Source organism: Chiloscyllium punctatum, chromosome 2 (assembly GCF_047496795.1).
Source record: "Chiloscyllium punctatum isolate Juve2018m chromosome 2, sChiPun1.3, whole genome shotgun sequence".
NCBI classification, from domain to species: domain Eukaryota; kingdom Metazoa; phylum Chordata; class Chondrichthyes; order Orectolobiformes; family Hemiscylliidae; genus Chiloscyllium; species Chiloscyllium punctatum.
The window spans coordinates 24,908,555-24,925,342 of NC_092740.1; the positions used below are offsets into that span (position 1 = coordinate 24,908,555).

Here is a 16,788-nt window from a genome sequence, read left to right on the forward strand (position 1 = left end):
CTCCAAGCCACTTCAAGTCTTGGTAAAGACTTGGAGCATCAAGAAAAAGTTGCTTGCAATTATTTGTATTCTTATTTGCAAGTGTTGATAATCCCTTTTGAAAGGAACAATCATAGTGTTGAAATGTCATTGTGTTAAGTTAATGTGATCTTACAGAATTATATTTTATTGAAACGATGTAATGTTGCACCAAATTGGTTCAAGTCCCAGTGATTGTTTCTTGAGTCTAAATGTCTTTGTACTAATGTGCTATTTTACAACCAAATCTGTCTTCTATGTAAATTAAGAATATGAGATGCTGTACTTAATTTGGTTTGTGTGTTGTATAATAAACTCATTTCAGAACACAACTGCTGCTTCATTAAATATAGGACATTTTCTCAGAAGGAATAGTTTAAAAAAACAGCAAATCGTGAAGAAAAAACCAAAACTGTAAAATAAGCAAACTTTAAAAAGACGCAGTTACAAATATTAAAAGCCGATGGTTTAATACCTTGTTGGACATTCTCCTTTGCTGCACATGTTAATCCATTAGTATTTTTTTGAAGAGCAACACACCTTCAAATGAAGTTTCCTGTCCACAGGAACATGGAAACCAATGGTACTATTAGAAACTGCAGTGGGGCGGTCACATTTACATGTGCAGTTTGCTGAATAAATGACATTCAGTCTTTGTTAAATTGAGTGAGCTGCCCAGATAAAGGTAAGGTATATAAAAGTAAGTTTTTTGTCCACAATCTCTGGATATTCTAAAGAACATAACAGCAGTGAGGCTCTTTTGAAGTGTGATCACTATTGAAATATAAGAAAGGTAGCAGCCAATTTGCGCACTGAAATGGCCCAAAAAACAGACGCATGATAATGACCAGATCATTTGTTTTTGTGATGGTGGTTCTTGATTCAAGATTTGGTTTCACGATGCCAATAATTACAAAGAACGTCACATAAGTAAACTCACAGTGTGTTGCAGAGGAGCTTATAGCTGCGGTGTCTCTCTTGGAAATTCAGAGAACAGAGCAACAGCGTGACGAAAGGTTATCAATTTTGAGGGGAATACAGAGGGAAAGGCTTTTAATGGGCAGTCATTGGGATGACAGTAGCATAGCAACAATGTCACTATCTTTTTTTTAAATTTCAAAAATATACTTCATTCATAATAAACTTGATATGTGTATAAAGTCATAAATGCAGTTCAGGTTCTATACAGTAGCATATCAAGGAAACAAACAAACATTTGGGTGTGACTCTATCTAAACAAACCAAGGACACCTCTTTTACAAAAAAAAATGTTTTGGGCATAATCGGGCATTTCTGATGAAGAGCTTATACCCGACTCTCCAGCTCCTCGGATGCTGCCTGACGTGCTGTGCTTTTCCAGCGCCACACTTTTCGATGTATAACTCAAACTCTCCAGCCCCAGCAACAATCTTTTCTGAAGCTTCTCCAATTTAATAATATCTTTCCTGCAACAGGGTGACCAGAGTGCACAGTACTCCAAAGGTGGCTTCACCAATGTCCTGTATCACCTCAACATAACATCCCAACTTCTATACTCAATAGTCTGAGCAATGAAGGCACCTTCTTAACTACCCTGTCTATGTGTGAAGCAACTTTCAAAGAACTGTGTACCTGAAACCTTTGGTCTCTCTGTTCAACAACAGTACTAAGGGCCCTGCCATTAACTGTTCAAGTCCTACTCTTGGTTTTTTTACCAAAATGCGATATCTCACATTTATCCAAATTAGACTCTATCTGCCACTCCTCAGCCCATTGGCCCAATTTATCAAGATCCCTTTGTAAGCTTAGATAACCTTCTTACTTGTCAACTATACCACCAATTTTGGTGTCTTCTGCAAACCTACTAACCATGCTTCCTAAATTCTCATCCAAATCATTACATAATTGACAAACAAAAGTGAACACAGCACCAATCCCCGCGGAAGACCATTGGTCACAGGCCTCCATTCCAAAAACCAAACCTCCACCATCATCCTCTGTCTCCTCACATCAAGTCAATTTTGTATCCAGATGGCAAGCTCTCCCTGAATCCCATATGATCTAACTTTACTAATTAGTCCACCATGCAAAACCTTGTTAAAGGCCTCACTGAAGTCCATGTATCTATCACTCTGCCTTCATCAATCTTTTTGGTTATGTCTGTGCCCCTGACAGGACAGTCCCCTATAACAATTACTCTTTTGAATCTTGACAATCCCTGCTCAACATAAGATTCATTCTTGGTGTCCAAGATCTGGCTGCCAGGTCGTTTTTCCTCAGAGAGACTACCCTCTCAGGTTTTCTGTTTGAGAGAGAAATACCCACAGGAGACTCCTGAACTACCTTCTTACCTCTCGAGTCACCCATTTATCTGACTGAAGTGCAATCACCTCTATAAATCTATTAAGCATCACATTCTGTGTTTCCTGTATGCTTCTCAGTGACTCCAACTGCTTCTCCAGCTGATCCAAATGGTCCAAAATGAGACAGATTCAAACACACCTCCTGCAAATAGACTCTCCAAGGACAGTCAACTGTTCCCTAATCTCTGATTGCTGCTGACATGATATGTTGGGTGAACTGAAATGCTATATTCTAAGGCCCAAAAGATGAAGCTCTAAAAAGAACCTTGTTTTAAAAAGAAAACAAACTACCCTTCACTTACCCACTGTTTTTAATTTTAAGTATGCAAAAGAGAGAAAAAAAAATTAAATCTTAATACAACTCACATATATGGTTTCACTCACCACTGTAGTGAGTGGAATTTGAATTTGATTAATAAAATCTAACATTGCAAGCCAATCTCAGGTCACTGTGAACCTATAATTGATTTCCCATCTGTTACCACTGTTTCGTAAGGTGATCCACCAGGAGAAAGTGAAGACTTCAGATGCTGGAGACCAGAGTTGAAAAATGTGGTGCTGGAAAAACACAGCAGGCCAGGCAGCATCTGAGGAGCAGGAGAATCAACCTTTCAGGCATAAGTCCTCCTTGAGGTGATCCACCATCCTTATCTGGTCAACTACTCTCTGCAATGACCTAGCGTCCAGTTCTATGCATTTTAGGAAGGATATGGGGGATCACTGACTGAACTTATCATCATAATTTCAGGGATTTTGCCCACAATCTCAGTTGGGTTTAGCGAGGATAGGTGTTGTCCTGCGGCAAAGGAGATTGAGAGGAGATCCAATAGAGGTGTACAAGATTATGACAGGTGTGGACAAGGTAGACAAGGAAGAACTCTTCTCATTGGCTGATGGAACATGAACCAATGGACACAGGTGTAAGATTTTGGGAAAGAGATACAGGGTGAACGCAAGGAGGAGCGTTTCTCATGCAGCAAAGAGTACTGATCTGGAACTTGTCTACACATGTTGAAAACTGCGATGCTCATTGATTTCAAAGACAACTGGAATGAAGTAAACTTGTAGGATTGCAGAAATAGCTAGGGGAGTGGAACTTGTTTGCTCAACAGAGTCATCATGGACTCAATGGGCTGAATGGCCTTCAGTGTTATAAATGACTAACTCCAAATGGGGTTGCACCAAGATTCTATGGACCCAAAAGTCTGTAACAGCAAAATTCAAATCGTTCTAGTAAAGAACTCTCTTAGGACTCTGTCTGCACACCCCACAAATCAATGGGTTGCTCTGTTTGATGGACATGGATGCCCCTGGCTAGCCAGTATTTATTAGTTAAAAACAATGACTGCAGATGCTGGAAACCAGACTCTGGATTAGTGGTGCTGGAAGAGCACAGGAGTTCAGGCAGCATCTGAGTAGCTTCAAAATCGATGTTTCGGGCAAAAGGCTTATGCCCGAAACGTCGATTTCGAAGCTACTTGGATGCTGCCTGAACTGCTGTGCTCTTCCAGCACCACTAATCCAGAGCCAGTATTTATTGCCCATTCCTAATTGCCCTTTGAATAGATGATGGTGGGTTGCCCTGAACCACTGCAATTCATGTAAGGTAGATACATCCCAGAGCTGTTAGGAAAGGAATTCTAAAGACACAATCATTGTCACATGAGTGCCACCAGAGCAACAGGGATAAGGAGGAATAGCTTCTCTCAAAGGGTCATGAATCTGTGGAATTCATTACGCAAGAGTCTGGTGAATGTCAGGACAGTCAATAAATTTAAGGAAGAGATAGATTTTTAATTATAGAGTCATAGAGATGTACAGCATGGAAACAGACCCTTCAGTCCAACCCGTCTATGCTGACCAGATATCCCAACCCAACCTAGTCCCACCTGCCAGCCCCTGGCCCATATCCCTCCAAACCCTTCCCATTCATATACCCATCCAAATGCCTCTTAAATGTTGCAACTGTACTAGCCTCCATTGCATCCTCTGGTAACTCATTCCATACACGTACCACCCTCTGTGTGAAAAAGCTGCCCCTTAGGTCTCTTTTATACCTTTCCCCTCTCACCCTAAACCTATGCCCTCTAGTTCAGGACTCCCCAACCCCAGGGAAAAGACTTTGCCTATTTACCCTATCTATGCCCCTCATAATTTTGTAAACCTCTATAAGGTCACCCCTCAGCCTCCGATGTTCCAGGGAAAATAGCCCCAGCCTGTTCAGCCTCTCCCTGTAGCTCAAATCCTCCAACCCTGGCAACATCCTTCTAAATCTTTTCTGAACCCTTATGGATTAAAGGGTTAAGGGGAAAGTGGAATTGGCTGAGATGATGATCGGATTGAAATGTGGAGCAGGCTACAGGGGCTGAATTGCCCATTCCTGCTCCTAGTTCTTATGACCACTAAGCTGACCCTGCAAGGATGGTTGGAATATCGGTATTGGATGAAGGTAAGATGATGACCCTTTGCTTAAGTGACCGATTGATTTTAGGTTCAAGCATGAAAGCCACTGACCTGGGGGAGGTACTGAAGATGAACTGTGCGTTGACAAAATACATCTTGAAAAGCCACACTTTTCAATGGAGAGTGAAAAATCTTAAAGACACTTTTAAAAAGCTGTCTGACATCAAAGGCTGTAAAGAGTTTTATTTCTTATAAAATAACACAGTTTTTGTATTGCCAGGATTGAAGTACTATGTTAGTCTTAGTCAAATTAATCATAAAATTTAATTAAGCAAAATAATATTCCATATGATTCTACACTAATATGTTTAACATACATCTTTTAAAATAAGACAGTTCACCTTTATTATTGAACCATATATGACAATCATTTACTCTATTTCAGACCCTCTTTACTGTCAAAACTTGCAATTTTGATGGTTTGCAGTCAGCGACTGTGAATCTCTAACCACTTGTTTCACATTGATCTCCTTGAAATGAACATTACTCTTACTCCGAATTTCTGATGGGGTAATTTCTGAAACAGGACGGAACAAAATAAATATGAAAAGCAATATAAAATCTGCCAAAATTAACACATTATTAAACAGTCATAGCCAGTCTTAAACTTTAAGAATATAGAAGTTGCGTCACGGGTAGACAGAGTAGTTAAGAAGGCATTTACCACACTTGTCTTCATTGTTCAAACTACTGAGTAAATGAGTTGGGATGTCATGTTGAGGTTGTAAAGGATGTTGGTAAGACCACTTTATTGTGTACAGTTCTGCTCAACTTGCTATAGGAACGATATTATGAAATTGGAGGGGGTCCGGAATAGATTTACAAAGATGTTGCCGGGTCTGGAGGTCTTATAAGTCTTATGAGTGGAGGCTAGATAGGCTGGGACTTTTTTCCTCTGGAGCATAGGTTGAAGGGTGACCTTATAGAGGTTTATAAAACTATGAGGGGCATAGATAAGGTGAATAGGATGGCGGAGTTCAAAATTAAGGAGCATATTTTTAAGGTGAGAGGAGAAAGATTTTTCTCACAGAAGATATTCACACATGCATGAATTGTCAAAGAAAGTAGTAGATGCAGGTACAGTTACAACATTCAAAAGACATTTGGGCAGTTGTATGAATAGCAAGGTTCAGAACGATATAGGCCGAACGCAGGGAAATGGGACTAGTTTAGTTTGAAACTTGGTCAGCATGAATGAGTTTGACTGAAGGGTCTGTTTCTGTGCTCTATGACTCTATCACTAACTCATAACAGTATGAGGTTGGGGAAGTACGTTTAATGTTTCATTGTCAGGAAATAGTCCTTAGTTCTAGAGGTGAAAATAGTTTGTCTTTATCGATTCTGTCTTGTCCTGTTAATATCTTGAAGACTTTGATTAGATCACTCTTAACGTTCTAAATTCTAGAGAAAACATTTGTGTAATTTCTCCTCATAACTTAATCCTGAAGTCTAGGCATCTGTCTTATAAACCAAAGTTGTATTCCTTCCAAGGGCAATATATCCTTCCTCAGGTATGGTGTCCAGATCTCCTCTCAGTACTCCAAGTGGAGTTCATCCAGGTTTTGTATGGCTACAGCATTCTGCATTCTGATACACCAATCCTCTAGAGGTCAGCTTCCTTGATTATTTTCTGCACTTGTTCATGACATTTTAAAGATCTATGCACCTGAACCTCCAAGTCTCTTTTTACAGCCACTAAATTTAACTTCATACCATCTAGATCTATTCTGTTTCAGTTTAAAATGGAAAACCTCACACTTGCTTACATTGTATGCCATTTGCCACAGTTTTGCTCATTCACTTAGTCCATCGATATGTCTTTGTAATTTTACACCATCATCTACATTATCTACAATGCTGCTCAACTTTGTGTCATCAGCAAATTTGGATACATAACTTTTTCTGCTGTTATCCAAAGTCATTAATAATTAATATGAATAATTTAGGCCTAACACAGATCCTGTTGGATACCATGGGTCACATCCTGCCAGTTTGAGTACTTAATCATTATCCCTACTTTGTCACCTGTCAGTCAACTAATTTCCCAGCCACGTTAGCAATAGGTTAATGAGGTCACTTCCCAGGAATTAGTGTCAGCAAGTCTAGATGGGAAGATGATGGTCAAACAGTTTGAATTGGGTCCTGTGGCGAGAGGTTTGGCTGCTGATGTTACATAATTAAGGTTTGAAAGCTCTCTGTCTAATCTTCCATTATCAACTAATGGAAGTTCACAGATTAGAAACTAAGTGACAGGTATCATCAAAACCTCCTCAGAATGAACTGAAAAAGTAACACTGATCAATGTCTACAGAAAATCAATCAGAAAACAATCATCCATGTCTGTGGAACAAGGCATTATGAAAAGCATCTCAGCAATCTGGCCAGTGTTTTTTTAATTTCTTAACTGTATTTTTTTGTCTGTCTTGTGTAAATGGGGTTGAAAATAAAGGTTATTGGGCATAATAGATATCAGTTATATTATTTGGTTGTTTAATTTCACTGTCAAAGTTACCACGTTGCTTTTAAATTGTTGAATCTTTTGTTTAAGCTACAAACCTGGTCTGTAGAATTTTATTCACAGAGTGTGGGATTGATTGTTCAAAAAATCTGGTTAGGAACCACTGGGATTCAATTTTGAGGGATTTTGAAAGATTTACAATATACTGTGTTACAAATTCAGAGGTAGAAAGGCTAATTTGATTTGGCCATCTGTTTCCATGTTGCAACAATCTTAGTAAAATGAAATAGATCACTAATCTAGCAAGAAATCCTAATAGATGCAAAAAAAACACATGAAGTATTCTGTAAATTGCCATTTGACATAATGTGTAAAACAGTAGCAATAAGAAGTCTTGGCTGTTTCGATTTCAGATAACATTTATCAGGATTGCTTTGAATATTCCTCAAAATCAAACAACTTGTCGACAGAACTCCTTCAGCTCGCTCGGGAAGAACAGGGATACCAAAGAGTTGACTTTAGAACAAACTGGGAAATATGGGAGGGAATCAAGTTTTCTATTAAAAATAACATAGAATACAAAAAGCATGTAGAATAAAGTTTTACGACCTCAGGACTGCAGGAATCAATTTTCAGGGTGAGATAGAAATAGGAGAGTATGATCTTACTTGATTCAGCCATTTCTGTTCTTTTGCTGTCAGGATACAAACACTCATACTGATATTGAGGGAGTGGAAGTCTGGTTGCTTTCTCTCCCAGCGTAGGCTTCAAATTATAGCGTTCTTTTAAAAGAATCAATACTTCAAATCAATAAAGGTATATTCTGAAAGATTGATAAATAATAATTACAATTTGTGTCTTTATGGAAAGAAAACTAGCTAATTTAAAAAGGAAGTTATGACAATCTTTGCTAAAAAGGCAAATTCAGCCAAAGTTACCATCTGTTCCACCAAAATGTCAATGAAGTAATGCCTCTTAATTAGGGTTTGTTTATTTATTGTAAAGTGACATGTATTTAGAAAAAGAAAAAAAGCAGTCTCAACATTGCTCCAGATTGTGTGCCCAAATCCAATAACATAGATACATAGGAATGTAGTAGACCAGAAATCAAAACAACTGCAATCCATATGTCAGTTTACAGGGTCTAGAAAAGGATCCAATGAAACATCTTGAGCCAGTACAGTGACTATTCATAGTGACCCATAGGTGACTAGCTTATCAGTAAATCAACACACAGCAACGCTCAATGTTCTAAGATTGGCTCTAATTTTAACAAAGGATAGAATCAGATTGCCCAGTGTGTGAAGTTATATGCCAAGACCTGGAAAGGTTTAAATCCCCAGGATTAACCGCTGATTCTTGTCTGGATGATGAAGTAGTCTTCGTGAAATGACCGTTCGGCAATTTCTTTTGTTATTGAAAACCACATACAAATAGCACTGAACCAAATCGTTTGCTGTTGAAATTGCTTTCAAATACAAAACCCACACTAGTATTTTTATTGAAGGCAGTGTCCTTCAAATAGTCAGATATACACTGAACAGCATTATCATATGGAAAGTTAACATGCTTCTGCTCAATGTTTGTGCCTGCTCATAATTAATTAAATGACATTGATCCAGTAATTCTAATCAAGTCAAATCTATTCTAAAGCGACACTAAAAGGAATATTATGTGACTATTCTAAACATTCAGTCTGCTAACATAAGATTTCTGAAGCTTAATTTGTTTCTGATACTTACATTCTTGGAAACCATATTTTCTGATTCAAATATTAACAATAGACAGGTTAATAGATGGAGGTAAACAATATCCTGACAGTATATTGGTAATTTCACTTCTTTAATTTCACTCATGGGATGTAAACATCACTGGCTGGACCAGTACTTTTTTTGCCTTTCCCTAGCTGTTCTTGAGAAGATGGTGGTGAGCTGCTTTCCTGACCCACTGCAGTCCACATGCTGTATACAGACTCACAATGCACTAAGGGAGAGACTTCCAGTATTTGACCTCATGTCACTGAAGGATTGGTGATATTTTTCCAAGTCAGGATTCTGAGTGGATCAGCGATGAACTTGCAGGCACTTCTGAGTTCATGTATTTGCTGCCCTTTTTCTTCCAGATGGTAGTGGTTGTGAACTGGAGATGCTGTCTAAAGGAGTGTTGGTGAATTACTGTAGTGGGTCTTGCACGTGGTACATAGCTTCCACAACAAAGCTGTGGTGGAAAAAGCAAATGTCTGTGGAAGTAGTACCATTCAAGGGCACTGCTTTGCCCTGAAAAATGTCAAGCTTCTTGAGTGTTGCAGGAGGTGTATTCATCCAGTAAGTGGGGAGACTCCATCGCACTCCTGACCTGTGCCTTGTAGATGATAGAGAAGCTTTGGGAGGTCAGTTGGCGAGTTACTCTGACCTGCTCTTGTAGCCACACAATATTTAAGTTGTCTCTGAACAGTTTCTGGTCAATGGTAACCCCCAGGATGTTGACAGTGGGAGATTCAGTGGTGGTAATGCCATTTTCAAGTAACAAAAGTTAAGATTCTCTCTTGGGCAGCATGGTGGCTAGCACTGCTGCCTCACAGCACCAGAGACCCGGGCTCAATTCCCACCTCAGGCGACACTGTGTGGAGTTTGCACATTCTCCCCACATCTGCGTGGATTTCCTCCCACAGTCCAAAGATGTGCAGGTCAGGTGAATTGGCCATGCTAAATTGTCCGTGGTGTAAAGTGAAGGGGTATGGGTGGGATGCACTTCGGCATGTCGGTGTGGACTTGTTGGGCCGAAGGGTCTGTTTCCACACTGTAAGTAATCTAATCTAAAAAAAATCTAATCTAATCTTATTGAGGAAGATACTTGCTTGGCATTTATGTGTGCAAATGTCACATGCCACTTGTCAACCTAAGTCTGGATGTTGTAAGGTCTTGCTAAATTTAGACAGGGAGTGCTTATTATCCGAGGAGTCTTGAATGGTGCTGAACATTTGCAATCATCAATGATCATCCAAGCTTGTGAAGGAGGAAAGGTACTGGTGAAGCAATTGATAATGGCTGGGCCAAAGAACTTACCCTGAGGAACTCCTGCAGAGATGTCCTGCAGCTGAGATGATCGATTTCCAACCATAATAACCATCTTCTTACGTGCAGGTATGACTCAATCCGACAGCAGGTTTTCCCCCGAATGCCATTAACTCAAGGGCTCCTTGAGATCACTGAGTCAAATGCAGCTTTGATGTCAAGAGCAATCACTGTCAACTCATCTCTGAAATCAGTTTTTTTAACAATGCTTGGACTAAGGTTGTAAAGATCAGGTACTGAGTGGCCCTGGCAGAACCCAAACTGGATGTCAATGAGCAAATTATTAAGCAAGTGTTGCATCATAGGACTGTGGATGATGTCTTGACATCACTTTATTGATGAGTGAAATTAGACTGGGTTGGAAATTGGCAAGAGTGGATTTGTTCTTTTAGTGCACAGGAATAGCTCAGAAATCTTCCCCCATCCTGTTAAGTCGATGGTGGTGCTGTAGATGTGCTGGAATAGTTTGGCTAGGTATGCAGGAAGCTCTGGAGCATAAGTCTTCAGTATTGTCAGAATCTTGTCAGGACAACTAGCCTTTCCAGTATCAGGCATTATTTTATATAATGCAGAGTTAATTGATTTGGCTGAAGACTGGCATTTGTGATTCTGGGGAGGCCAAGATGGATCATCCACTTGAAACTTCTGGCCAAAAATTGTTGCAAATGTTTGGTCTTATCTTTTGCACTTAGGTGCTGGGATTCCCCATTATTGAGGATGGGGAATCTGGATTCTGGAAGCATTCCAGGAGATTGGATAAACGTGAATATGACACTTCTGTTCAAGAGGGAACTGAGAGAGTAAGCAGGAAACTACAAGTTAGCCTAACATCTGTCTTTGGGAAAATGTTTGAATCCATTATTAACGAACAAATAGCAACATTTAGAAACACTTAATGCAAACATACAGATTCGATATGATTTTATGAAAGGGACGTCATACATGACAAATTATGAAACACCCTGCCTGAGAGGGTGGTGGAGACTCTCATAACATTGAAGAAGCATTTGGATGATGCATAGTAAGTTGTCGGCCAAATGCAGGTAAAGTGGGCTTAGTATAGTTTAGTGGTTGTTGGTTAGCGTAGGCTTGGTCGGCCGAAGGGGCTGTTGCAATGCTGTATGACTCTATGACTATAGCTTTTCTAAGAGTTCTTTGAGGATACAACAAGCAGAGTTTATAAAGGAGATCAAATAGGTGAAGTGTACTTGGATTTCCAGAAGGCATTACGTTGCCACATAAAAGAACATTGCACAAGATACAAACTCATGGTACTGGGGGTAACATCTTAGCATAAATGGAGGATCTGTAACACACAGAAGATAGTTAGAAGTAATAGGCCTCATACAGGTATCAATAATGTTACTAATGGTGTATCATAAGAACCAGTCATAAGGCTTCAATTATTTACTATTTGTATCAATGATTTGGAGAAGGCCACAGAGTGCAATGTATCCAAATTGGGTGTTGACGCAAATGTAGGTGGAGGGTATGTTATGATGAAGACAAGGAATTTGCAAGTGATTCCATATAGGTTAAGTGAGACAGCAAAATTTTGGCAGATACAGCTTCATGCATGACCTCATACACTTTGGTAAGAAGAAAAAAATGACAATCTATGAGAGAGACTGCAAACAAATGTGCAGCACAGAAGGATCTACATGTTCTTGTGCATGAAACACAAAAATAAGTATGAAGGTGCAGCCGGTAACTAAGAAAGCAAATGGAATTTTGGCTTTTGTTATTAATGGGCTCAAGTTCAAAATAAGACAATTTTACAACTGTACATGGTGTTGGTGAGACTGCACCTGGAGTACTGTGCATAGTTCAAGTCCTCTTAGTTAAGATAAAGTACATTAGTATTGGAGGCAATTCAAAAGAGATTCACTCGACTGCTTTCTAAAAGGAAGAGTGGACTATCAAGAATGGCTAAACAGGTTCACACACTTTAGAAGAATAAGGACAATCTTATTGAAACATATAAAGTTCTGAGACGGTTTGATAGGACGGATGTTGAAAAGATGTTTTCACTAGTGGGGGAATCTCAAACTTCAGGACATGGTTACAAGATAAGGGGACACTCATTTAAAACTGAGAAGCAAAGGAATTTCTTCTTTCAGAGGGTAGTGAACATCTGGAATTATCTATTCTCAAGAGCTGCAGATAGATTTGTGAATTATCGAGGGGTTGAGTGCTTTAACAAGCTGGCACTAAACAGGAAATGAGGCCTAGGGCTGATGAGCTATGATCTTATAGAATGGCAGGGCAGACACGAAGATTTAAATAACCTATTACTGTTTCTATTTCATATGTTCTCCCAGAGCCCTATGCTCTGGAATTGGCCCCCTCAAAATATCCAACACTCACCACCACCACCACCCCACCTCATCCACCTCAAAAACACACACACACACCCACCAACATTGTCATCAGCAATCACTCACTAATGAGTATAATCTGGTGAGTGTAACTGTCCATCCAGGAAATTCTTTGGGTCCTTATGTGGCTGATGAGCTCAATCCTAGAGCCAATTTTTCAGAACACAGGTGTTTCTGGGAGGTGGAATTCATGTTTAGCCTTGAGGTTGCTGGTATTCCTTTCTCTGGTTCCTTTTCTATACTTTGCCTTTCTGCTGGGTGTTCTCAAAGAACACTTCACACCGGAGATGCACTATTATGGACTAGGTCAGACCACTCAAAACATTCTTGAGCAGGCAATTTTGCAACTTGTTTCGGTAAGCAAAGCGAAAATTACCCAGAGTAAGTTAGCGAGGTTGACTACTAGGTCTTAAAACAGACAGAAATTTATTCACAAAATTACACAATGAAACACAAAGAACAGAATAAAGAACCACCACAGAACTCAGTCTATCCAAACTAAACTTAATTTTGCTATTCTGAATATACACAACAGTCCTAATAAGCAAACCCCCTGAAAAAAAGTCAAAAAAAGGGAAGAGATGCTTACAGGTTGAAATTAGAAGGGCAGAAAGAGAGAGAGCCTGTTTCCACACAGTTGAAATCCTAACTAGTTCTGGGATGAACCGCTCAGCTAGAGAGCTGATCACTCCCCGTTCATTAAACATGTCACTTCTAAAACATGACCACTTTGGCCTGAGTCTCAGCTGTTTACAAATAACCAAAAAGGCTTCTCAATACCCTTTAATCTCTGTACTAAACCAGTCTGATTGGAACCAGGAGCTGGTTTATGACCCCTCTGAAAAAAATCAAGGTCACAGTATCCTTGAGAAAAGGAACAGCTTTTGGAAAAAAAGGGACCAGCTTGGTGACACAAACAGATACATATACACACACATACAGACAAAATAAAATGCTCCTCAAGACCAAACTCTAATGGTTCCTTTTTTTGGTTTTATATCAGTTTTTCTTTGATAATCCTCTTGTGGTGTATTTTGATACATTTCATGTATTATGGACCAGATCAAACCTGCTTCAAATATATCAAGGAGAAAGCTGAGACCCTAACTTTTTTTGCTTATTTAAAGGAAAGTGTAAGGTGCTATGTTCCAGATGTAATTCAATTTGTTATACTACATAGCTTCAAGCAAAATATATGTTACACTTACTCTCCAGTTAAAATATACACAAAAGAAAGGAGAATTGGTTTAATTCTAACTCAGTGGGAAAACTTAACAGAATAGTAGATTATTTATCTACTGAAAAGAAACTGTTCCTATAGTAACATCCCATAAACACACCCTAGGCAAAGGCAAATTCAGTAAAATAGATTGTCACGCATGTAATGTCTATCTATTCGAAGAGAAAAGAACATCAAGAGAAAATTTTGCTTTTTGCTGTGGCAGGGAGACACTTTCACAGCCAGTTTCAAACCCCAGCACCTAGAGTCATAGAACTGAAAGCTAAACTAAAATTCTGCTTTGTGGGAGTCTAATCCATCCATTTATGCTGCTTCCATTGTTCCAATCTTTGTTAAAAAAATCGCAAGGTCTCATAAGCTATTTACTTTATTGGTTTGGAATAGACCGTGCCTCACTTCTGTCTCAACCTCTCTTCATAAAAGAGCCAGGACAAACACATTCCTTAAAGCCACAGTATCATTACACAACGATAAAACTGTCATTAAATGTCAGCAAAGAGATAGTTCTGATGTCTCCTTAAAATGTTCAAGTATCTTTCCTTTTATGGGATGCACAGAGGTGATGAGCCAAATGGCTCCATTTGGAGCCAGACATCTCTCCATTTTCTTGTCATGTTGATGCACCTATTTATTTCTCACCATTTCTGTTTTAATTAATAACTTATTGTTAGTTGGCCAGACAAACTGAATAATGCATGGTAGGGAATCCACAACAAATGAAGGTTCACCTTAAGCTATATTGCAACATATAAAATACATTACGACAAATACAGACAGAATGTTAGTGTAGGTAAAGCTTGGTGGAAATTAAATTGTGTTATTTCTAATTATATACATTAGGCTATTTTCCAATTTAAAATATTTTGAATGGACTTAAGCAGATAGATTTGGGTTTTGTCTGCTTACTCACTTGGATGTTCTAGCCTTGCTAGTTGTCTATGTTGCACATGCATGTTGACAATATCCAGAGCTTTCTGACTGCATGTGAAGATGTCAGGGTCTTCCAATAGTTCAGTTAATGTCAAGTTGGTGCGAATAGCATTGGTGGCAGTTGCCCGGGCAATCAAAGGCAGCTTTAGCTGGTAGCCATAGTCCATAAAGTTCATTTCATCATCAAGGATGAGCTTTGCTCTAAATGCAAACAAAGTTACATTGTTAGGATATGGTGAAGTACAAAGGCCCAACATCGTCTCTTCTTCCTCAGGCAGCTGAGGAAATTTGGCATGACGATGAATACCCTTGCCAATTTTTATAGGTGCGCCATCGAGAGTATTCTGTCTGGATGTATCATTACCTGGTGTGGCAACTGTACCATTGAAGATCGGAGACGGTTACAGAGAGTGGTGAACTCGGCCCGGATAATCACAAAGGCCAACTTTCCATCTATACAATCCATCTACCAGGCCCGTTGTCAGGGAAAGGCCGCCAGCATTCTCAAAGATCCATCCCACCCTAGCAATGTTTTTCTGCAACCTCTACCATCGGGGAGAAGGTACAGAAGCCTGAACACACGCATCAGCCAGTTTTGAAACAGTTTCTACCCTATTGTTGTTAGAATACTGAATGGACTCATAAACTCTTAACATTCGCCTATACCTGTGTTTTTGTTTTTGCCGCTGTTTACCTATTATTTACTATCTTTGCTACTTAACTATGTAATCTGCCTGTATTGCTGTATTTCACCGTGCCTTCAATTCAATTCAATTCAATTCAATTCAAGGAGCTGGGGCGAAGAAGTGGTTGTTAGCCTAAATGGCCTTGTTATGGTCTTACCTGAACAATGTTAGAAATAGGAGAATTTTTCTTTGCCCACATTTTAGATTCAACCTCATCAGTTAATACTGGATAGTTAACATGGCTTTGACAAGAGCAGGTCGTAATCAGCAATTATAGTTGAGTTATTTGAAGAGGTGACACAGGAGGGGGATGAGGGTAGAGCTATGAATGTTGCATATTTCAACTTTCAGAAAGCATTTGATACAATGCCACATGATACCTTGATTAGCAAATTAGAAATGCTTTGGATTGATGAGTTATTGGCAGCATGAATTAGAAGTTGGCTAAGAAATAGGAAACAGAGGGTAAGCATAGATAGGCATTTCTCAGATTGGAGTTCAGTTGAAAGTGGTACTTTCCAGGGATTGGTGTTAGGACCCTTCCTTTTACTGATTAATATAAATGATTTGGAGATGGATATAGAGGGAACACACACTAAATTTGCAGATGATACTAACATAGGGAGAATAGTGAATTGTGAGGATGATGGCAAGCTGCTTCAGAGGGACAGTGACGTTGGCAAAATGGGCAGACACCTGGCAAACAAATTTCAATGCAGAGAAATGTGAGGTAATGCATTTTGGTAGAAGAAACACAAAGACAATACAGTCTCAATGTTACAACTTTGAGGAGATATAGGAGCAAAGAGACCTTGAGGTTCATGTGCATAATTCTCTGAAGGTGGCCAGGCAAAATTAAACAATTGTTCAGGTAACTCCTAAGCTCTTTGGGTTTATAATTACAGGCAGAGAGCATAAAAGCAAGAAAGTGGATGTTCTGTCTCTACAAATCATTGGTCAGACCAAATTAGGAGTATTGTAATCAGTTCTGAGCATCTCATGAAAGGAAGGATGTTAAAGCCTGGAGTGAGTTCAAAGGAGATTCCCTAGAATGATACCAGGAATGAAGATTTTAGATATAAAGAAAAATTAGAGAGATTGGGCTTATTCTTCTTGGACCAGAGAAGATTAAGAGGTTGGACTGGGGTGGACAAAGTTAAAAATTGCACAACACCAGGTTATAATCCAACAGGATTATT

At 39.2% G+C, this 16,788-nt stretch overlaps 1 protein-coding gene across 1 annotated transcript in view; it reads right to left on the minus strand.

Moving 5' to 3' along the window:
* Positions 1-4,303: 4,303 nt before the first annotated feature.
* The window catches only part of spata4 (spermatogenesis associated 4), a 33,896-nt gene continuing 21,411 nt past the window's right edge, over positions 4,304-16,788 (minus strand). The window contains exons 4-6 of the mRNA XM_072594586.1: positions 14,884-15,104; positions 7,950-8,063; positions 4,304-5,340 (exon numbers count right to left, since the gene is read on the minus strand). Coding sequence (XP_072450687.1) covers positions 5,222-5,340; positions 7,950-8,063; positions 14,884-15,104 — 454 coding nt within the window. The 3' untranslated portion in view covers positions 4,304-5,221. The remainder of the gene's footprint in view (positions 5,341-7,949; positions 8,064-14,883; positions 15,105-16,788) is intronic.